At 45.2% G+C, this 23,327-nt stretch overlaps 1 protein-coding gene across 2 annotated transcripts; it reads left to right on the top strand.

The window, feature by feature from the left end:
• The first annotated feature begins 47 nt into the window (after positions 1-47).
• tmod4 (tropomodulin 4 (muscle)) lies at positions 48-22,669 on the top strand. Of its 2 annotated transcripts, none has more exons than XM_078094526.1 (10): positions 48-173; positions 17,143-17,319; positions 17,747-17,903; positions 18,301-18,420; positions 20,710-20,802; positions 21,199-21,329; positions 21,497-21,604; positions 21,783-21,926; positions 22,037-22,181; positions 22,291-22,669. In XM_078094526.1, the coding sequence occupies exons 2-10, from the start codon at positions 17,218-17,220 to the stop codon at positions 22,311-22,313; spliced, it is 1,023 nt and encodes a 340-aa protein (XP_077950652.1). In that variant the 5' UTR covers positions 48-173; positions 17,143-17,217; the 3' UTR covers positions 22,314-22,669. The 2 variants fall into 2 exon arrangements, with proteins under 2 accessions (XP_077950652.1, XP_040020988.1); XM_040165054.2 differs by lacking the exon at positions 48-173 and adding an exon at positions 12,383-12,504.
• Positions 22,670-23,327: the final 658 nt, after the last annotated feature.

Here is a 23,327-nt window from a genome sequence, read left to right as displayed (position 1 = left end):
AGATGTAAAAATGTATCTTTCAGAAACATATATTACCCCGTCTATCGCCCGAAGTTGGCTGGGATGGACTCCAGCCCCCCCGCGACCCTGTGTGCAGGATAAGCGGTTGGACGATGGATGGATGGAGAAACATATATTGTTTTCTCAATAGAACAGCTTACCTCAGGTTCAAAGTATGTTGGATTTACTTCAAATACTTACAGGCTCAAACTAAATTGTGTGGCATGAAGACATTCTTTTCACACCCAGTAGACTATGCACGCTTTAATTTGTTTTTCTTCCAGTGGTGCGATACAGTCCTGTGTTTAAACACAGATTATTCTTTTTTTTTTCTGCGTGGGTGGATGCCTCATTTTTAAACAAAAGTCCTGGGTTCTTTATTCTCACAGATGTATCTATACAATTAAGCTCCTATCCCGACTTCAACACATGTTGTTCACTCTTTACAAACGTTCACATCCTTCATATCCGTCACTACACCCGTAAGCTACGATTTTGGAATCAGGCGCGTTACCCTAAAGCTTTGTTCTATTCATTTGCCTCAGCTGCTTTTCAATAGAAGCGAAAGCATGTGGGCGGGCATGTTTATTTTTTTCCCAGCTACAGTTGTTGGATGTCTCCGGGGAGTCTGTTGGATTATGGAGGGGAAATAAAGGAAGCTGTATGTTTTAACCTCTGTCTCTGGTTGCGTCAACCAATCACAACGCCTGCAGACGTGAGGTGCCCTTAAGTGGTGTTTACATTCATTGGTTAAGTCATCTCAGACTGTAGACTGTGTGTAATTGAATGTTTCATCATGTCAGTCGAAAAACGCGGCTTTAAGCCTTTTGAAACTGCGTTGGCCTACTTTGATATTTAAATTACACATAATGTGGCACTTTGTTGTCTGTGATAAGGTCTGCGGTAGGAGACATAGACCTTTGATAGGAATGAAGTTAGTTTAGCAGGAATTTGGTCACGATCCAAAGCATTATACAAAGATTGGCCAGAAATGAGAAGTCAAGGATCACCAAAGGTACCATCCGTCCTGGTGGAAAACATTAATGTCATTTCATGGCAGTCCATCGAATAGTTGTTGAGACATTTGACCACAGACTACTAATCGCACACGCATGGAGGCGTTACAGGAAAAGGGGATTTGCGGCAATTCATCCTCTGGTGACCATGAATATGTCAACCAAATTCCATGGTGATCCACCTTATGGCTCCTGGGATATTTCAGTCTGGACCGAAGTGGCGGACCGGCCGTGCGAGAGTGGCACCCCTAAAGCCCAAACAGGCTGTTTGATTGCCACGGGCCTTTTATGGTGTTTGAGGACGTGCAGAGATGCAACTTGTTTTGATGCCGTCTGCACGTTCTGAGCTGCAGGACGAGGCAAATTCCTGCACGCAGCTGAAATATCTGGTCGAAAAGTGCATGTCTGGACTTGCTGAGTCTTACATAACAAGTAGACGTAATCCCGTCAGACGTGACTGGGCCTTACAATAACACAGGAGGCAACACCGCAAAAGAACAGGGCGAGAAGATGAGACGGTGTGCTACTGGGCATTTTTCAAATGACTCAATGCGTCATTATAGCAAACTGACAGCCTTCTGTGCTGCTTGTAATGTCTACATATATAACCCAACCCACAGGTCACATGGTTGACTATTTATATAATACCGATTCTCAAACTGGGGGTCATTTATTTACCTCGACTATCAAAGAACAGGACAGTTAGGGATCATTTTACAGTCATATAAAGTTTTCTAATGTGCCCCGTTATAAAATGTGTTATAAAAGTATAATTTGTATTATTCACATAACTTCACTACGTAAGGAGTTAAACTGTGGGAGGGACTGCTGTTTTGTTCTCAAGGGCCTTAAACAAAGAACAGAAACCTGTTGGATTTAAAGAGCCCAACTTCCACTGCACCTGTAATCCTCACGGCTGAACTAACTTTCCACCAGCTCATTGGCTCACAAAGGTTTGCTGTGAGCTCTCATTAGTAAAGTATTTAATCTTGCTAAACAGCTTGCTCCTCACTCTTGGCACATCGGATAATTGCAATCTGAGACCTCACCACTAGATGTCGCCAAATCTCACACACACTTCAGCCCAATATTGTTGCTGAACTTTTGTGGGAAAACGCACAAATAATTGGGACACCCTTCAGACGCGCCGTTGTGTGATGATATGTTGAACTATCGGTACGTCAGTATCGGTGGAGGTGTTGCGAAACATTCAGATGATGATGCTTGATGATACATCCTGTTTGGGTTGGGTGGGGACATTTCTCATGAGGGTGTGAACATTCTCCTGTCCTAGACATAATGATTTGTATCTGTTCCTTTGAGACAATGAATGGGTCTTAGTAAAAGAGCGGCACATTGTAATCATTCTTGTTGTTGAGATTCCTTGGCTTTAGTCATGTATCTGTATGATATGTCGGTTTGTTTTGGTGATGGGATATTGTGTTTTTTCTGCTTCTAGTCTTTGATCCAGGCTCTGCTGGTTCTGTGATGACTGTTTTGATGTCTTGAAACCATCTGCATGTCTCATCTGCAGATTTTTTTGATCCTGTCTCGCTTGACTTCTTTAGAAAGCTCATTTGCGGGCGAGAATCCTCAGAAGACTTCTTTGGGTTCTGCGCTGTTGCGGGCCTTTGCCTTGCATTTTAGGATATTTGCATGATTTGAGCATGCACAAGGAACATTTTCCCGACAACCCTGCAACCATTGGTTTTTTGCCAGAGGCTTTTATGCGGCTTCTTCTAAGAGTTATCTTCTTTCGCTTTCATCTTGCGTTTTCTGTTTATTTAACTTGGCACAGAACATGCTTTTTTTCACTGGAAGGAAGTTTCCCGTCATTGACTATTAATTGTGATTTATCCTTCAAACGTGATCATCAGTTGAGGGCTTTTTCCATTACAAACCAGTTTTTCCACTTGTAGTCTACATGCGTTTAGGTTTAAAGGCAATTTAGTTTTGAAATTTTGCATAGTTTTGTAAGCTTAATCCTATTGGTACGTTTTGGGGATTTAGTCAGATCTACATGCTTAAACTTGTGAAGAACGATAGTTCAGCCATCATGAGATAATTAGCCAATTGGTGACCTGGTGCTGCCCAAATTACAGCTAACGACAATCAACATGCTTTATTTGTTTTTTTTATCCCACATGAGACTGGTGCCTTTTCTCATTTCACTCTTGTGAATTGTAGGTCATAATACAAAATAATTTGCGATTCCCTTACTTTAAAATCCACTCTGTGCCTTTCAATTTCATTGGCTGTTTTTTATCTAATAAATATTGTTTGTAGACGACGGACTTCTCAACGAGACTTTTCTTCTCTAACTCCAACTATTCATGAATCTACACCTTCAGCTTCAGCTACAGCCCCCACCTCCCACCCGACCCTGCCATTTCCTCCCCCTGGCCGTGGCTGTGTGCGCGTGTGGCATGTGCTTTGGATTCCTGCCCAAGGACTATTCACTGAGGGAGAACAAGGCCCCCCAGTGTGCTCTGTTTTTACACATTCCTCGGCCCTGACATCAGCCCGGCTGCAGGAAAGGACGCTGCCTCAATAGCAGAAAACGGCTGTGTGCGGGAAGAGGCCCCCCCTCGCCCCTCAAACCCCGGCAGTCTGGCTGGCGGACCCCGCCAAGGTGGGGGGCCCCAAGCCATCTCGGACCGCACAAGCCCCCGACAACAATGCAATCAAAGGGATGCTTTGCATACCACATGTTGTTTTGGGGCATAAATTAGATGGCGATGGTTAAGATGGATTACGCCTGCATAGACGGGCCATATGGAAATTTAGGTCACATGCTGAATGTAAATATTATGCCTTGCAAAATTGCAGCGTGAAGGCTGTGGAGTCGGAACCTCTTCTTCAAGCATCAACATAATGTGGCATTATTTCATCACTTTCCTGCAATATGTAACCCACTCTAATCATAACACAACTAAAGTCATCCCATTTCACAATATCTTAACTATTTTGTGTAGCTTATTTTATATGGTCCAAAATCAAAACCGTTGCCATGCAGGGCTTTTCTATCTGTACACCTTGGTCCTCAACTTGAGCCTGACAGGAGAAAAAACGTAAAAAATAAACCCTGCATTGTGGAGGAATTCATCAAGGGAGGTTTACGCGTCCTTCCTCCAAGCTGAACATTACATTATGGATGGATGCCATGTGTGTATTAAATTATGTACAAGAAATACAATGTGTCAGATTAATATCTGCAATATGAATTAAATATAATACATGATGTCTAATAACACACAAACTACAATTCTATCACTATTCATGATCACACATATTATTAATCCTGCCGCTAGACGTACTCTTCTGCTTGAATCCCGACTGATGCCTTTTTGAGGCGTGTTTTCAGGGCCATAGCCATTCAGTCCAGAACTCACACAATAGTCAACTATTAGCATATTAATACATTGTGATGGCTTCACAGAGAATGTATGTTGCTCTTTTCTCAAAACTTCAAGCTGTACATATCAAGTTTTGACTTACAGAGCTATGCGACCTCATTTAGGAACTACATGGTCTGAATCCCTACAATAATCAGGATTCAGCATGCTAACATGCTAGCAGCATTAGCTCCATAACGCTAACCATGTTCACTGCAATGGTCCAAGTGTTAGCATGACGTCATTAACCATTAAAATGTTGACCCGCTGATATTGAACGTTATCTTTAGGAAAACATGAATGTCTGTACACAAAGTCACTGCGGTCAATCCTGCAGACAGAACCGGCTGTTCTCATGCAGCATTACGAAGCATTAATGAGCTGTAGACTGATGCATGGCAGAAATACACCATCATGCCAGTATTTATTAACATTTATAGTTTGGTCTACTGAGGCATTTATTTGTTGTTCAGGATCAAGTCGTAGGACAATGAGCCTGATGTAAGAGATGCAAATTAGGTGGAAATAAACTAATATGTATTCGTTACATTCAAAAAGCAGTTCGTCTTGGAAAAGAATCTCTTTTGTTTTTCTTCCTTTATAAGCTTATCCGCGTGTAGGAGCGACTGACCTTCAGGAATTCAAGATTAAAGAATTGTTTTTTTCCCATTGCTCTGTACACAAACTTCATGGTAACCTGCACACTAACGTCCGTTTCGCTTAACAACAAAACACAACAATATTCTTGTTAATGTTTGGACACAAAGCTGGCGTCTTAATTTTTCCTTTCACGGCGGCTGTTTATTTCATCCTGAATTTTTTCCCTGTGCGGTCACTCGATGAGATACTCAGGCTGGTGGCCGTGTGTTCACCTCCAGATGCGGCCTCCTGTTTCCCGTCAGCAGAAGCCAAGGCCGTGTTTGTGTGTGTGTGTGTGTGTGTGTGTGTGTGTGTGTGAGAGAGACTGCGTGGGAGGCCGAGTCAGTTGGTCTTTGGTTGGGGGAGGCTAGGAAGGAGGTGGGAGGGGGTGTAATGGCTGAAGGGAGGAGGCGTGGCAGGAGGAGACATCAAAGACCAGAGGGAAATCGGATCCCCTCGCTCACACAAAGCGAGCCGAGGGTTCAGGGACAAAGGAAACGCGATCCACCACGTGACCGTGAACGCCACGCATGCCTCCCCGTCTGGCTCCATTCAGCTTTCCACTCATTCAAACTTTATCAGGCCCCACAACACGGGGACCGCCGCTGTCAAAGGGCTTCTATTCAGTTATTTAGTTAAACATCTACACATATAAATAATATACACAGTATGCACTTGAGGATAACATTTGGGCTTCTGTATGTTTTTTTTGACAATCACACCTTTGTTTGGCGTAAAACATTAAAAACCAGCTGGTTTGGTAAACGCGCTTTATGCTGGTAATCCATTAAAGCCAAGTCACATGATTTGAATTTGAAACTGGTCGCGGTCGCGTCCATCTGGTCCCACCGATATGAGAAGTTGACGATAGAGCAGCAAAGCGTGCCCACAGCTCATTTACAGCAAAATCACTTCATTTAACAGACGTGAACTTTAGTACCTAAATTCGACCAAAACAACAGACTCAACAGTGTTGACCTTTGAGGCAACAAGAACTCTAAGCTGAGTAAGCTGTTGTTTTAGGTCTGTTGCTCTATGAGGTTATATCTAACTTGTTAAAGTATAAGATGTTCTATTTAACTGATATGAAACATTTTAACTTTTAACGGGTAAATGGTGACTGACTTGGCCGAGCTTTTCACGGCTGGCCAGCATTTGAGATGGTAGCTTGTTAGCGCCATTAGCAAATTAGCACATTAGCTAAGCACTGTCTGGAACCTTTCAATGTGCTCAAGTGAACTGACTATTATCATCCTTTGTACGATTATATGCCCTGACTGTTTGCTTTAGAGGGAATTGGAGGGAAAACATGACACGTATCACTTCTACTTGTAATGCTCACACCCTTACCAGAGGGACCACTGATGTGTTGACTGCCGCTTGAGTAACACAAGAAATGTTTTTTGCATCCCCAGATGTCTGGAAGCGAGCTGGTATTGTGTTCTCCTGCAGGGTAAAAGTCATCGTTTTCAAATGTCCCACCTTTATTACCGTTCACGGCTTTGCCTCCACCAAAACATACTTCTAAAAAGATCTCTCTGCAACGGGAATATCTCCCCCTCTGTGAATGCGCATGATCAAGATGTGACATTCTGATCTCAAGGCTCATAATGGACCTGGTCATTCATATGACGCGTCATTAAATAATTTAAAACATCCTGGTTTGTTGAAACCCAATAGGTCAACACCTCAAAGGTGTGGCGAAACCTGCTACATGCGTGTGAGCACTCCTTGCACTGATGATGCACTGAAACGATCAAGATGTGTCTTAAATGTCCTTTGAATGTTGAAATTTTCTTTGGTGAAATCACTCAGTGAGTCTGCTCTTTTTCCATAGAGGTTCCGGGGCGTGAACTACAATCATCAGCCTTTATTTAGATAATAAATGCTTGGGTAACTGCTCAGAATGTCCAGTTTGTGCGGGTATGTGAGTCAGAGAGGTCCAACCATTCCTATTGAACGTTACACATAGATGACATTACACATGATAGATTGATAGATTTAAAGATAAGAGATATGAATAAGAAATGATCAGAAAGAATCACAGAATAGTCACATTATTCTGCATAATGAGGCCATTAACTAGCTGACAACCATGTGAGTATACTGTACGTCTGGGCAGAGGACCTTTACCTGAATCTGACCCTTTCCCTTAGTCCCGCCCCTTAAACACAGACTGGCCAATCATAGCTTAGCTATGCGCCTCTGCGCCATTGAATCAATCCTTCCGGATTTTCTTCATATTCAGGCAGGTTTTTCTAGATGTGTGACTACACTTCTTTAAGTGTTGTGTAGCAGTGGTACTTGTTACCTGGCGAGTTCGGACGGAGACAAAAGTTTGTTTTTCTGGATAAAAACTAGGGAAGCTAACGTTAGCTCATGATGAGTTAACGTTAACTTGTATCTACGTTAGCTACTGTAGGTATTAAGTAGAGTTAACGTTAGCACTTGTATCTACGTTAGCTACCGTAGGTATTAAGTAGAGTTAACGTTAGCACTTGTATCTACGTTAGCTACCGTAGGTATTTTTCGGGGACTTTTACATCGCGGTATTTCTCCTCCTCCTATTGACATTTAGCTCAGTTCACGGTTCATTAATCGGTTCCCACAAGATGTCTTGTCCAGCATTGTGGTTAACAAGATGAAGAGGGGGTAGCGCGGTGCTACCGGTTGAGCCGGCGGCATAATCCATTAACTCTCAATATCCTTAACCGCTATTTACTGGTAATAATCTCCTGATTAGATTGGAACATTAGAGAAGAAAAGCTTTCTCAATCCCAAGTGGGTAAACCTCCCCAAAACAACTCGTAGACGCAACAATTCCACAGCAGACTGAAGACACATTACAATAATTAAATATTACCATAAAATGCCAGATGTTATGCATAACATCCGAATGCAAATGGATCGTAACTCATCAGCAAGCTAAAGTAAAGCTAATTAAAGATCACCGATCCGCAGCTATGAATAGGACAAGTGCCCTAAACAGGTTGCGGCTGGAACAAAGGGCTCGGCCTCTCTCTGTTTCCTTGTTTAATTTGGTAGCAGCACTTAGCTAGCTGCTAACCCATTCCTTAATTAAGTTTTGGCACCGCCATGAGAGAGGCGCGCTCAGGCCGTTTTTTTGAGGTGGAAGGAAGTCTTCGGACCCAGTGGAATGTCCCTCACGTGGTTTGTGTTTGGTATTTACCCAGAGTTTGGGTTGCCAAGCGTGATGTAAGGTCCTCCACGGGAACATCGTAGGAGAGCGCGCGCTTGTGTCTGCTGTCAACACAACCGGAGTAGTCCAGCTGTGATCATGGAGCCCACAAACACACACACAAACACACACACACACACACACACACACACACACACATAAAGGAGCAGCATTCTTCGTGAGACAAAGACCTTTTGTCTCCGGGTTTGCGAAGATGATAAACCCGGCTCATTTGTCCCCTCTAGTGGTAGAACCCCACACAACAACGTTTGTTTTTACTGGAATTCTGTGCATAGTTCCTCTTTTTGGGGGGAATGAGGAAGCAGCTGGTGTGTAGGTGTGTGAGAGAGAAGGGCAGAGAAACACACTCACTCACACACGGAGGACGAGGAGTCCTCCTCGTTGCCCCGTCGGTTTTGGTCCCCAGAGGTCCTTGCGCTTGAATATGAGGGGAGAGCCCCGCGCGCTTCCTGTCGGGGCGGTACATCCCCCGTCCCTCAGGTCACACTCAGACGCGTAGTGTTGACACGAGCAGAAAAACACCGGTTTGGTCTGGATTTTGTTTTCTGCGCTCTCCTGCTATTTGAGTTGGTATTTGGAAAAGCTCAGTCAAACTTGTCTTTCTATAATCTGCAGACGTGAGCGGATTATGAGACAATGAGGCCGCGTGGCACTGACATGCCAATCTGAAGCTGATTGTCCTCTTTGTGTTGCTCCGCAGCTGTTTTGAGTCTTGTTGTCGTCATTTTGAGTCTTTGTGGTTAATGTGTTTCATTACATATAGTCTCTTTGTGCTTATTTCGTCCCTTTTCCTAGTCTTCTAGAGTTTTTGTGAGTCACTCTGTGTCTGTTTTTGGTCTCATTGTGTCTCTCAGTAGTCATTATGAGTCGTGTGTTTGTGTCTCTCCTCAGATGTCTCAGTGGTTTTGTTCCTTTGTGGTTATTTGGCCCATTTTCATAGTCGTTGTAAATGTATTTCTCATTGACGTGCATTCATTCTTAGTTTTTGTTCCAGTCATGTGGAATCTCTTCCTGCTTTAGTTTCCATCTGAGTGACATTTAATAGTTGCAGACCAGGAGTACAGCAGGAAGTCTGCTTTTTATTCTTCTGAGCATTAATATTTGTGTCGTTGTTCAATGAGGTCATCAGTTTCTGGTTGATCAGTTTACTTTCAGTCTTTTTCTTCGTCCAGCTGATCAGTTTTCATATATTCTCCTCGTTTCCTCCAGTTTGTCCTCCCGGCTTCTCTCTCTTTGTCTCTCTCTCCTTCGATCTCTCTCTTTCGCTCGCTCTTTCTCGATGAACTCGCTTGTTCTAGTTTCACTCCTCCCCTATCTGATTACGGATTTCACTGGAAACACCCACGCAAACACACACACACACACACACACACACACACACACACACACACACACACACACACACACACACACACACACACACACACACACACACACACACACTAATTTGGATAGATTATCAACAAGTTAAACCAACTAAACTTCAATTCTGTTTTTCATGTCAAAATGAAATTTAAAATAACGGTTTATTGACTTTTTAAGGTTTTACAGTGTGACACATCTGTTCTGGTTGTTTGCACACAGTACATGGCGTTGCTCAAACTAAAGAAAAGAAAAGCTCAACATTGGGAAACATTCGGATTGTGCATAATTCCAACCCATCTCTGTTAACCGATTTCCGAGGGACTATTTCTGTAGTTGAAAGTACTTTCCGCGATAAAAAGTCCACAATGAGGAATTGATTTCATGCAGAGAGGACTGCTATTAGAAAGTGACATCACCCACTATTAGACACTATTGTGAGTCACACAAAACCATCTTTTGGGCAAAGCGATCCTTTAAGAAAGTAATTTACATGCAAAAGCTGCAGGTGCAACAGGTCACATCAGGGCGTTCAGAGGAATCTGCCAACTTGCAGTAACATAGACGCTGAACCCATGAAGTAAGTGCTTATGTGGCAGAATGAAAAGTACAAACGCGGTGAGAACTCTGGGTTTTTTTGTTCACACTCGTATCGGATTATGAGAACATTGCTGGGAAAATGAAAACGAATGAGTGTGTGTTGTTGGTATCTCTGCGTCTAGAGAGGTGATGAAAACAAAATGCGGTCGGGTAGCATGTTAACACTAACATGTGCACTATGTGGAGAATTCTGATTATGTGTTATTTTGTGTTGTGTAATACGATTTAGGTTTCAGACAGCACACAATTGCATGCGACCAAGCTTAAGTTGCACAATTCACTTCAATAGACGTCTGCATTGCATTAATAGCACATTGAAATGAGTCTGTTTAATCGAATCAAAGGAGGTGGATGATCTAAATCATCCACACAATAATGTTTTTCCTTTTTTATCCTAACAACATGTTACATTTATCCCTTTCAATAATGCACTCACTATTGCTCGTTGCACATCTCGCTTTGCTCATCCCACCCTTCGGCTCACGTAGGGTCTGAGTGCCAAACACTGGAGGGCATTGTGCAGGGAAAACATTGGGTTGCGCGTGGGGAGGCAAGGATTTCATAAGAACACCGAAAGCTGATGCGTTTAAATTGTTAGCATCGATCTGCTGCCACCTGGTGCCGGTAGAGGAGGACTACAGGTGTGTGCTCTTGTTCTCAAAGCAATAGGCTACACGTTTATGAGAATGTGAATAAAAAACAATCACCACAACAGGGGGAAAGTACTCCCCCCCTAGTGACACTGGGGGGGATTGCTGCCTATAATTAATAATGTTATTATGTGTTACAGTGATACAAACTAGAGATAGAGGATGTCAATGTGATCACTTACAGTTTGGGGAACCTGAAATGTTTTAGTGGTATTTAAAATGTTGTATTATTGTCTTGCATTCTTTGAAGGTAACGAATGTTCTCTGCAAACACCGCTGAATCCCAAAGTAATTTTTTGAGTGCATTTCAAATGTATTATTAGTTCCATGTGCGTTTTTTGTTTTATAATTACTATAATTCAACACATGGTTGGGTAGAGTAAATTGTCCCTAAGTAGTGTCAAAATGCATCAAGAAATAAATAAGTACATTAAATAACTTTTAATTTATAACTTTAACAAAATAGATGATTCAATTAAAAAAAGACGAAGTCAAAAAATGTCACGGAATAAAAGTCAAAAAAATATTTGGACAATAATCATCCAAATATTTAATGTCTAAATATATTACAAAAAAGTATTTGCCAGAATAATTTTTGGAATGTGTCTAAAAAGATGTTGGGTCGAAAAAATCTAAAAACAATATGTCAAATAGCTGTTTTGAAAAAAAGTAAAAAAACTGAAAAGGCCCATTAGGTTAGTCTGTGTCTAAATGTCTAAATGTGTCATGAAAAAGTAAACAAAATACAAGTTCAAGAAATATTTCGAAAAGAAAGTCCAAAAATGTTATATGTCTGTGTCTTGAAACAAAAGTCCAAAAATATTAGGCCAAAGAATGTTTGAAATAAAAATTAAAAAAAGTCGAAAAATGTTGCGGAAAATATAATCTATGCAATTAATTTGTAACTATGGACCATTACCTTACGAATCAAACATGAAAATAGAGAAATTGGCGAGTGAATGCGATTTGAAGATATCTCACAAAGGACTTTCTTTTTGTTTTGTATATAAATTCATGAAAAAGTCAGTCCTCTGTTAACATTAACGTTACAAAAGAATATCGGAAGCTGAAACGGCAAAAAATGCAAGAATATTATAAACTTCAGTTTTCTTTTCATCTCACAATACATGCAGAAAATGCATTTATTTTTTAAGAGAGCGAATAATGCTGAAATATCCTGTAAAACAGTAATAAAATATGTGAAAACACTTAAAATCACTTTTACTGTAACAGGGAGCAAAAATAGTTGTTTCTCATTTCCAAAGGTAATACTGAACTCCAACCACCAGCTGTCAGCCTCGATCTTCCTGTGTTCAGATTTTGATTGGATGACAATTGAAGGTATTAGTTCATGCCCCAATTCTCTCTCTCTCTCTCCTAAAAAAATATCTAGCCCCCACCCTCCCTCTCAGCCAAAATAACAAAATGCTGACTTCTCAATGTGCGCCCAGTCAGTATGCCTGTTTCAGCAAAGCAGCCACTGAAGAGCGTGGGGGAGTAGTGGGGGAGTAGTGAGATAGAGATAGAGAGAGAGAGAGAGAGAGAGAGAGGGAGGGGGGGGCAACTGGTTTCTAACTGCAGACCGCCTTGCCGAGGGGCTTCATCACTGCGCTTCTGTGACGGTAGGTGTGAGGCTGCTTATCCTGTTGCTCTGTGTGGTTTTTCTTTTTTGGGGGGGGGGGTGGGAAGGACCCCAGTTAAATCTCACCCTCTGGGTTGCCTGTTTGGAGGGTGGGCTCCGTGTTCTTATGCTTTGTCAGACATGGGCGACTCGTTGTCCAACAATTGAAATATTTCTTTTGGTGACTTAATGCTCAAATCTATTTACTATTACAAATAGACATATTTACCTGCTGCATGTTTGAATGTGACTTTCCAGGCTGAAACTCTCCAGCTTGTGTCACTTGATGGGCTTCTGCAGGGGGTCAGCAGGGTGTCTGCAGGGGGTCAGCAGGGGGTCTGTAGGGGGTCAGCAGGGGGTCTGTAGGGGGTCAGCAGGGGGTCTGCAGGGGGTCAGCAGGGGGTCTGCAGGGGTCAGGCAAAAGCTGAAATTGTAATGCTCTAATGAAGCCATGACATGCGGTGGGTTGAGCCACTCAATAGCTGCTCGTTGCTGCTGTTAATTGGCCAGAGGGGATTTGGAGATGTTTTCTCAAAAGATTGCAGAGTTTTGGACCCGAGGAGGAGGGTTAAGTTTGCCCTGCTCCTGGACATCCAGACTTGTTGAGGTCCAATACTATTTTTTATTTGATTAACTGTCACTGGATCAATAATGTTGTGAATCCTCTCGACTTCGTGCTGTTCTCGGTTCCAAATTGGCATACTTTGTTTGAATTAAACTTTTCTACTTCTCTTTTGGAGCGAAACCTTTTCATCCGAGTGGTTCTCTGGTGCCTTTCTTCTTGGTGTTGTCTCAAAGAGCAACCCAAGCCGGGGGGGGATTCACACGGCTGGAAGTAGCTGACTTGTGAAGCTAAAATTAAGCCGAGGGCAGATTTTGGAATGTTACACTTGGGCTGTAAGACGAGGAGAAGACGACCCGTGGATGGCAACGAATCTTCTGAGCAGTCGGCGGCCGAATGGCAACTCGCAGCCCGTTCGAATAAAGGAGACGAGGGAAGAGAGGTTTTTGCTAACATCACACCAAAAGAACAGAGATCAGGGAGGGATGACCTCAACGTTTATTTCCTGCTCCAGTAATAACAAGCGCCCTGGCACAGAAGCCGAGTGTAAATCATTCCGGAGCATTTATGAGAGTACAACCTTTGTCACTATGAAATCCAAACCCTTGTAAAGGTCTTTGAAACGCACACTTACTCCCCGCCGCAGCTCGTCCTGATGCACTACTTTTGTCTTCCCCAAAATGAAATCTGCGCAACGCGCTCCTCAGATGACTCCACGAGCGCGTCCTCGCTCTCTGCCGTGACCAAAGGGCCCACGCTCAAAGCTCAACAGATGGTTCCAACGACGAGGCCGCTTGTAGCAGCTGCAGTGGCCTTCGCTCCGTCCGCCTGCATGCGGGCAGGGCCGCTGTTGCACCGGGGCACCAAGGCTACGTTTGGACTGCAATTCACGACGATTTGCGTCTCACTGCAGTATTATATTGGATTAGATTTGCATTATCCAGACATCATCCACCTATCTGGATTGTTTGCTGTGGTAACACACCCCTGAAACAATCGTTCAGGGCACCAGACCAACCCGGGCGAAGACGGAGGCCGGAAACACGTAGCGGCGTCATGGGGAAGCAGCGGCAACCAACTCCAAATGGAAATTGGCCCCGATTAGCAGTCCGCATTAGAAAGTACTTGAGTTGTTAGTCTGAACGCGGCTCCTGTGACGGCCCTGCAGGGCGGGTCAGCTCGGGGGGATTTCAGTCTGGTTATTTACGCCGACTCAGGTAGAATGTCGGCGGTTGTGTCACGACTTTCGATCTGATGAATCGCTACTGAACTGAAGTTTACTCCCACTTGCTTTGATTTTGCCCCAAATTTGTTTAAACTCGAATGACCCCTGATGCTTTTTTATTAAAGTTGACTGAGTGACGTTCCCTCGTTGTTCCACCGAGCTGTAACTCTGACATTCATCTCAGGAGAACGCTAAAATGATTCTGAGACATTCTGTCTTGACTTGCTAAGAAGAGTCACGCGTCAAAATGGGACTCCGTCAGCTTTTTCTGGCGTTTTCACCCTTTAGGAAACATCCAACCTGTCTCTCTCTCTCTCTCTCTCTGGGGTTTTAACAGTGAACACCCGTCATCAAAAAGCCAGAATAAAACGTGGACAAACATTCACAACCAGCTCATCACGTCTTTCATACAAAACAGCAGCTGCAGGTGCGCCAGATGGTTGGGATTTAAAAACTGGCAGGAGAAAAGTTCCAGGACCAGCTGGTCACCACTCACAGTTTGCGGTGGTTCATATGGAAATCGTGCTGGTGAAAGAAGCACAGTCGACCCCAGGAAAACACAATGGTGGGCCGTGCTGTTTGTACGCTCACCGCGGGGTTATTTTGAGCTTTGTCCATGTATTTCATTCATTTTTCACATCCTATCTATTTTATGTTAGTTAACAATCAGATATGATTCCCTTATCAGGAAGAGGAGTGTGGTGTTCTAGGACCAGCAAACCAGTGATCTGTATTTAGATCTTCGGTCTCTGCTGGCGCGCGGTGCCCTGAGCCCTCCCTCTTAGCTCAGGTGTCAGCAAACAACCAGGCGTTTAACTCAACAATAAGCGCGGCTCAAAGGCTCGACGGCTGGCAGATCACATCAGCCTTGTTTGGACCGGCCGTTGGGTCACATTCCCTTCTTGATTCCCAGGCGCCGCTGTACGTTGTATACAGGAGAAACGCTGATGGTTAAAGGTTAATGGATGAATTACTTGTTTTAATGTGGGATAACAATTGTCTCAATTACTCAAAATATTAGGTATTTTCCAGTTTGGTTTGGTACCATATTTCCAGTTTGGCTGAAGCCCTTCTGGTTGCCCGGCACTTTTAAAAGGTCCAGTCGCTTCTTATTCGGTTATTCCGTAATATTCTGGGGCGACGTAAAAACGTCTGACAACAGCCGGGTGGATTCGTCCTCCACCCTTTGAGCTGCAGCCTCCTTCCCGCCATCCATTTAAATCTCCTCCATCTTCCTCTGCAATCCGGTGTTTGTGTCATTGGCTTTACGCGTTAGAGCCACGCGGCGCCCGCGAGAAGTGAGCGACCGCTTCAAAGGTCTGGTCCGAGGAGAAGATCTGAAGCTCGCTAACACACATCAGCCACATGGTGTGTTTCAGTCTCCAGTCACAAGAAATGTGTAACCTGTGTGTGTGTGTGTGTCCTCGCCAATGAATTGTAATCTGTGATCGGTGACTCCAAACAAACATGTGTTATCTTAAGCAGAACAAGGTTATGCTCACACAGTTTGTGCAAAGAGTTGTGTTCCCATGGTAACCGGGATCCCGTACCGTTGTCGGGGAAACCATGGATGTATGGAGACAACGGCGTCGGCGTCGTACTGCGTGTAGTAAAGAAGTAAAGAAGACTCAAGTTCAAAGTTGGGACGACTTACCTGAATATGCTGATGCATCCAAGTACAATATGATGTACTTCAAGTAAATTAAGAAAGAGTTAAAGGTCTTCATCTCTGCATCTATGCGCCAATGGAGCGAGCCATTTCTTTAACTTTAACCCCTTTGTGGAACCTAGTGCTGATTCACATAAGCTATGTTAGGCTATTAGTGCATTTTACAACTTTAAGGACCAACTGAGTTAATGAATTCAAGTGTACGGTTTTCTACTGGGAGGTTACCTGCAATAAAAACCACTGAGAAAGACCGTCAATATCTACAAGGAATAGTTTAAAAAAATAAATAATTGTGACTTTGGTTGAGCTCAAACGGCACATTTCAGCGCATTTTGTTCTGGGTTTCACAGTTTTATCCCTTAAAGAAGGTGTTCTTTGAAGCCTTCCGTAAATGCATGAATGTGATTGTGTACTTGTTACCATGACACCTCTTGGATGGGGGTCGCTTCCTGACGACCACATTCTGCAACCTGAGCTGTGATGGGTCCTCTGTCTCCTGCCAAGTTGGGGTGATATTTGGACTGAAAAGGAAAACATCGGCCCTCACGAACCTGATAGCTGCATTCTCTGACCCGAGGCCGTCATTCCGGGACCCGTCCTAATTCATGCGTAGTCTAAACCAGCTGCTCTTTGCTTCATCGGAGGGTGTTTGTCGTTGTGCGTTTTTTTTCCTCTCCGGGTGCAAATGCATTGCGGGTGTGTCCACTACTGTGAGAGCGAGTGTCCGTCAGTGATAAATAAGGGATTGCACCATCCACCCCTCTCCGTTCTGCTATTCTTAGTCTCTATGCGGTGAGCTGCGGGTTTAGAGTTACAAAGAGTTTGCTCGCTCTCTCTCTCTCTCTTTGACGTCCTTCGCTTCTCGGACTCGCTCTACTTCCTCTCGTTTCCAAACAGCGACACATCGGTGGATGTTATTCACCTCTTGTGTGTTTCTTCAGGTAGAATGAAGCTCTTGTTGTGCTGGTGTGTCTATGCAGACTCTGCAGATTGTTCTTTGGAAATACATCTATTATTATCATCCCCACATTAGTGCTACTCATTGGGGGGGGGGTCCCAGAAGTGACTTAGCACTTTGTCAAATATTTCCACTAATTGTGTTGCTTAGGGGTTAAACGTTTGATGAGCGGAGGACCCGACTAACCCTGATACATCCCTTCCTCTCTCTTCCCTCCTCTCACAGTGCCCTCTTGCCCAGGGGAGTGCATCGGCGTGTATGACTGAGCGTGTGTGTACGTGAGCCAGAGCCTCAGGAGCCATGTCGGACCCCCGGGACATCGACGAGGATGCCATCCTCAAGGGCCTCAGTGCTGCGGAGTTGGACCAGCTGGAGTGTGAGCTGCAGGAGATGGACCCCGAGGTACGAGGAAGCGCTGCTGGTCCCCCTACGGGGGCTTTGGGGGTCCGATTTGACGTCCCGCGGGTTTTGGTTCCTGTATTTCTGTGACGTATCTGTTAAACGGTCAGCAAAACGGACAGGACGACTGACCTCGGAGATGAGAGGTGCATGCAGTTCCACTTTATTTAAAACCCCTCCCTCAGTGAGCCCACGCAGTGATTACGTGTGCGACTAGCAGGGAGCGGCGAGAGAACAAAGGGCAAAAGATCAATTGAAGTGAAATCAAGCGGCAAACTCAACCAGTAAAAGGACCTGTTGCCATAACAGCGTTTCCTCCCAAATTAAAACGTCAAAAAAAAGAAAAGAAAAGAAAAAAGAAAATGTTGTCTCGCGTCGTCTCTTCTTAAAGCCGCATCCCCTAACACCTGACCCCCCCCCCATCTCCCAGAATGCCATGCTGCCCGCTGGCTTCCGGCAGCGCGACCAGACGAAGAAGGGCCCAACGGGGGCGTTCGACCGCGACGCCCTGCAGCAGCACTTGGAGAAGCAGGCCCTGGAGCACGAGGACAGGGAGGACCTGGTGCCCTTCACTGGGCAGAAGAAAGGTGTGGAAAAGACTTTTTTGTCCCCCTGCTGCCTCACACAGCTGGACAGCGTTGTGGTCTGCGATGCGCCGCTGCACAGCAGCTCCGCCTCTCAGCCTCGGCTCTGTGTGGGGTTTCTGCAGCTCACTGGGTTTCGGGGTAATTTCCATCATAGTCGGACCGGCTGAGACGTCCAGACCATCATCAGGATTTAGATTAGCTGAGAATATCTGGCCCGTAGTTCTTGTGGGACTCAACCTGCGTGTAAACCAACTCCAGATGTGTCGATGAAATACACGTTTTAAACTATTCAGACACAAACATTAAAGAGCAACAAAACAAAAACAAACTGATGTCATTTCTATTATTATCTCTCTCTGCCTTTTTTCATTTTCCATTCCCTCCTCTGCGTCTCCAGGAAAGAGCTTCGTGCCCAAGAAAGAATCCGAGCTCCCCGGGCACGAGCAGGTGATGCTGGAGCCGGAGCTGGAGGAGGCTCTGAAAAACGCCTCCGATGCGGAGATGTGTGACATCGCAGGTCAGACGCACACCATGACTACGACTCAGTGTGTAGTTTGAGGACTCAGCCCATGTTTTATTGGAGCTATAAACCTTTTCCACCCGTCATTGATGATGGCTCAAATTACTCAAATGTCCTAATTTGTCATTGGCTACGAACTGGCCAGTAGTTACGGTTAATCAATTGATGAGTTATCTAGTCGTCCATCCGTCCTGTAACGTCATGGTTTTGTCCTCGCGCTCGGTCTCACAGAAGCAGGTGTTTTGTCCCGGCGGTTCTGGCCCACAGAGTTCTATAATACCGACCCTTCGTTTCGTTTTCCCCCCCTCGAGACAGCTCGGTAGCATGCGACAGGGTCCAGTTCTCCAGACTCAGCAACACCAAAATAAATAAGCCTGGCCCGCGGCCAGAGGAAGGGTGGAGCGGAGGGTGGGGGTACTGTATCTGTTACTAACAGACCAGTGGGAAGCTACAGATGGACAAGCCAATGTTTGTCTATTTTTTAATCAGATCTCAGTGCGATGCGACAAGTAATCTCCATTTATATATTTAACATTTAGGATTTGACATTTTTAAGGTCTACATACTTACTAAATACTTGCACTGCAAACAATGGATGGCTTGATTTCAGACTCGTGCTAATTCAGCTAGCATTAGCCAGGTCGAAAGGTTTGAACTTTTCTATCTGGCTTGTTTTTAGAACGAATATATTGTAAAGTTGTTGTTGAATATGCACTTGAGGACACGTCAGGCACTGAACCTCTGGCTTTAGTTCAGCTGATCTTTGCTGAGGTCGTTTCCTGTTCTGGCGTTTCTAGTGACTTCAAGGCGACACCTCCCTTCAAACGTATGAATGCAGAGCAACGTAGAGCGTAAAACAAAGATGTAAGGAAAGATTTCTGGATCAGCGGATCCTTCAGCTAGCGTGAAGACCTTCTGTAACTTAACCCGCCTCAACTCAAAGCGCTTGCAGACAGCCCCCCCCTTCACAAACTGGGCTGAATTGAGACGTAGAACAGTGGAGATGTGTTTTTCGTCATGGAGTGTGATGCTTTGAAAGGCCCGAACACGCGGCCTCACAGAGAGCGCCCGGCATCCGGAACGGCAGTTTGTCCGGCTCCATCAGCCTGTCACAGGGCCTGGATGGGGTCCAGAGGAGGATTAAACCTCCGCTAGTCTCTGTCAGTCTTTTGTTTGGGCTTTTTGGCAAAGCGAGTAAAAGCCGGGCAGACGCAGCTTAATGCGCCCGGAGAGACGAGTTCATTCTCACCTTTTATTTATGTCCGCGCGGTGCCACATCAGGCCTTTTCTTCTCTGCGGTCTAGTTTGTGTTGTAAAGCTACCGCGGGTTATTCTAAGGAGCCAGACCGGATGACCGGGGGGGGGGGGGGGGGGGGGTTATGGTTAGTAAGCACCCCCCTCCCCCCCCCCACACACCGAGCAGCTGTCCCCATGGTTCCCCAACACCGGGTCAGGAGGCTGGGATGGTAGAGGGTGGAGGGGGCAACAGGAGGTCTGCCACCTGCTGGTCATTAGGAGCAACAACAGAGATATTACATTTCATGTCCGTTTTTTTCCTTCTTTTTAATTGAATAATTATATATGTGCAGACACATACCTGCATAGTGTTACTCCATTTCCAAACAAATTAAACTGCACTGCTTACAAGTTTACACTTAATGACCAATTACTTACATTAATCCAGTATCATACAGACTACTACTACTACATCATCTTGACTCCTGTGGTTACTTCTTACTATTCACATTCATGATTTACACACAAAAGCGAAATGATTCACTGCTAAATATTAAAATCACTGGAGGCCCCACCGCATTTTATTGCAAATGAATAAATGATGCGGTTTGCAGAACACTTGTCAGCATTTTTCATTGCCTCTTGACTCCTGGTCAGACTCCTGACAGGAGACAGGTGACTCCTGTCTTTTAGAAGTAGGCTGTCCAACACTCCGGCAGTGTCCTCCTCTCTTAAAGAGTGTGTGTGTGTGTGTGTGTGTGTGTGTGTGTGGTCTTTTAACACTGACATCAGATAGAATAACTCCATCTCTATAAAAGTTAGCGGCCCACCCTGAAACCTGTGATTAACTGTGTGCTATCCGGACCTCCTCGGGACCCCCGTGAGATTCCAACGAGTCGCCCTGCCGGGCTCGGGCATGAATAACCTCCTCACATCAAACTCAGAGCCGCACACCGATGACAATCCGAGGCCCTCGTCATGACGATGTCACCCACCGCTCAGGGACGTCTCCATCTCGTACTCACAGCGGTTGTTTTGCTGTACTTGCAGCGATCCTTGGAATGTACACGCTGATGAGCAACAAGCAGTACTACGACGCTCTGGGCACCACGGGAACCATCGCCAACACGGAGGGCATCAACAGTACGTATGCCGTCGCTTCATGGACAACGCAGCAGTGTTTTATCTGGCTCATTTTGAAAGTAATGGTCGCGATCATGTGTTTTCTTCAGCTCTAAATCGCTTCCCAAGCGTCCTGGGAAAAACATTGAATTAATTTTCTAGCTGGAAAAAATATTTCCACATTCTCCAATTTTCTTTAGCGGAGGATGAGCTAACGGTCTGATCTATCAGAGCTACCCAAAAAACGAACGTGCCATTGCCCCCTGACATGTTAGTCTACCAAGTTCAAGAGTCTCGCAACAGGCTGCTCTGTGGTGTTAATAACCTTGAATGAAGCCCAATAAATGAAGGAAAGATCCTTAGACCGGGTCCCCACGTCCCTCTGGAGCCTCAGCTGCAACCTTGCGTGTCCAACAGGTGTCGTGAAACCAGATCCATTCAAGATCTTCCCCGATGAGCTGCCCAACCCCACCAACGTGGAGGAGACCCTGGAGAGGATCCACAACAACGACAGCAGCCTGACCGAAGTCAACCTCAACAACATCAAGGTCAGCCGACGTCGACTAAAAGTCATCTCTGTGTTTAGAGACGCTCCACTGTGGTCACGTGACTTCCCATCGTCACCACAGAGCTAAAGCAGCAGCAGTGCTCTCGTCAGTCGTATCATTGAGGCGCTTGTCAGCAACCGCCTGAAAAAAATGCGTCTGTGCTGCAGGACATTCCCATCCCGACACTCAAAGAGATCTTCGAGGGCATGAAGGGAAACTCCTTCGTGGAGTCTCTGAGCATCGCCGCGACCCGCAGCAACGACCCCGTGGCCTACGTGAGTATGACGCGCAAACGAGCGCCGTGCCAACAGGCAGCAGGTCTTTAAACCCGTCAGGAACATACATTGTGCATCTCTACCGTTACACCCATCGGCATGGCACCCGTTATCCTGTCCGTCCACAAATAGTAATACACACCAGAATGCGCCATGAAAGGTTTTTGCATCCATTCAGGCGTGTGCCGAGATGCTGCAGGAGAACACCAGCCTGCAGAGTCTTAACGTTGAGTCCAACTTCATCACCTCGGACGGCATGATGGCGGTCGTCAAGGCGATGGCCAGCAACGCGACGCTGGTGGAGCTCAAGATCGACAACCAGGTCCGAGACGCGTAACCGAAGCGCAACCTTCTAGAGCGAGCGCCAGAACTATGAGGTGAGACCTCGGCGGCCGCTTGAGGCGTAACACTGTCGATGGCGTTTCCAAACAGAGGCAGAAGCTGGGCGACTCGGTCGAGATGGAGATCGCCGCCATGTTGGAGAACAACTCCAGCATCCTCAAATTCGGCTACCACTTCACCCAGCAGGGTCCCCGCGCCAGGGCTGCCATGGCGATCACACGGAACAACGACATGAGTGAGAGGAATCCTTCAGTAGCTCCCACGTGGACTCGTGGAAAGATTGGAGTGAGCGTTGTGTGAAGTGCGCTTTGGGGGTAATGGAAACCGTCTTTTCTTCTCTGCAGTTCGCCAGCAGAGATTAAGATGAGAGCAGCGCAGACGGATGAACGGCCGGCTTCCTGCGTGCGGAGCGCCGGGACCGAACCGACCCCCCCCCCCCCCCCCCCCCCCTCGCTAAATAAAGCCGGATCGCTGTGCGCGGTGCGGCCCACCTAACACCCATTTCATTTACCCCGAGTGCTGAATTCATCATAAAGGCATGTGTAGGTCACAAGCAAAACGCGAGGTGTCTTTTCTTTCTGTTCTTTTAACATCGTTCTCATCATCATCATCGTCAGCCTAAAACACAAAAGTCTTTTCATTCATGAATGACATTTTCCAATGTGGCGCTACATGTTGGAAGAAAAACTGTAAATACTTTAAATAAAAATATATATTCAAGTATTTATATTGTAAATGTTTGGCAAGTTTAATTGGATTGTTTCTACGCCTTGTCTGAACATCACATATTTAATTTGGGATGTATGATTATCGTTCTTAAGCTTAAATACACCAAAGAGGGGCAAACTTTGGTGCACTTAAATAACACGGAATATTTTGAGGCATTTAAGTACCTACAGCTCAACTGGACATAATGGTTGTGCAGGAGCTCAAATGAACTAATTGTGTGATATAAATCTGCGTTAGAGGCACAGGTCCGACATTGACTAAATCTTAGCATGATAAATGACTCTCTTAACAGATCAACTTCCACCTTATATTTACAACTCGGCAGCATTTTTGAGTAAAGAGTCTCAGCACTTTAATCCCTTTAAAGTCTCCTGATCCTCTGACTCCCCTCATGCACCTGAGCTATTTTTACCCCCCCTCTCCTCCTCCAATGGGACCCGTAACCTCGTCCGCTGGGCTTAAGTTACCTTGTTCCAAATATACAGACTTGAAGAGGGCTGCGCCCGAACTTTTATGACCACAAACAGCTGCTAACCTCTAACAGCCTCCGTTCACTGCGTCCGCTTTATTTATTTTGGCCATTTTCTCCATTTTTGTGTTGATAAAACCATTGCATGAAAGATAGAAAGCTCCCACAGGTCCCGTCACTCAA

This window comes from Gasterosteus aculeatus, chromosome 20 (genome assembly GCF_964276395.1).
Source record: "Gasterosteus aculeatus chromosome 20, fGasAcu3.hap1.1, whole genome shotgun sequence".
In the NCBI taxonomy this organism is placed as follows: Eukaryota; Metazoa; Chordata; class Actinopteri; order Perciformes; family Gasterosteidae; genus Gasterosteus; species Gasterosteus aculeatus.
Note: the sequence above shows the minus strand (reverse complement) of the source record. Positions and strands in the feature narration are given on the sequence as shown.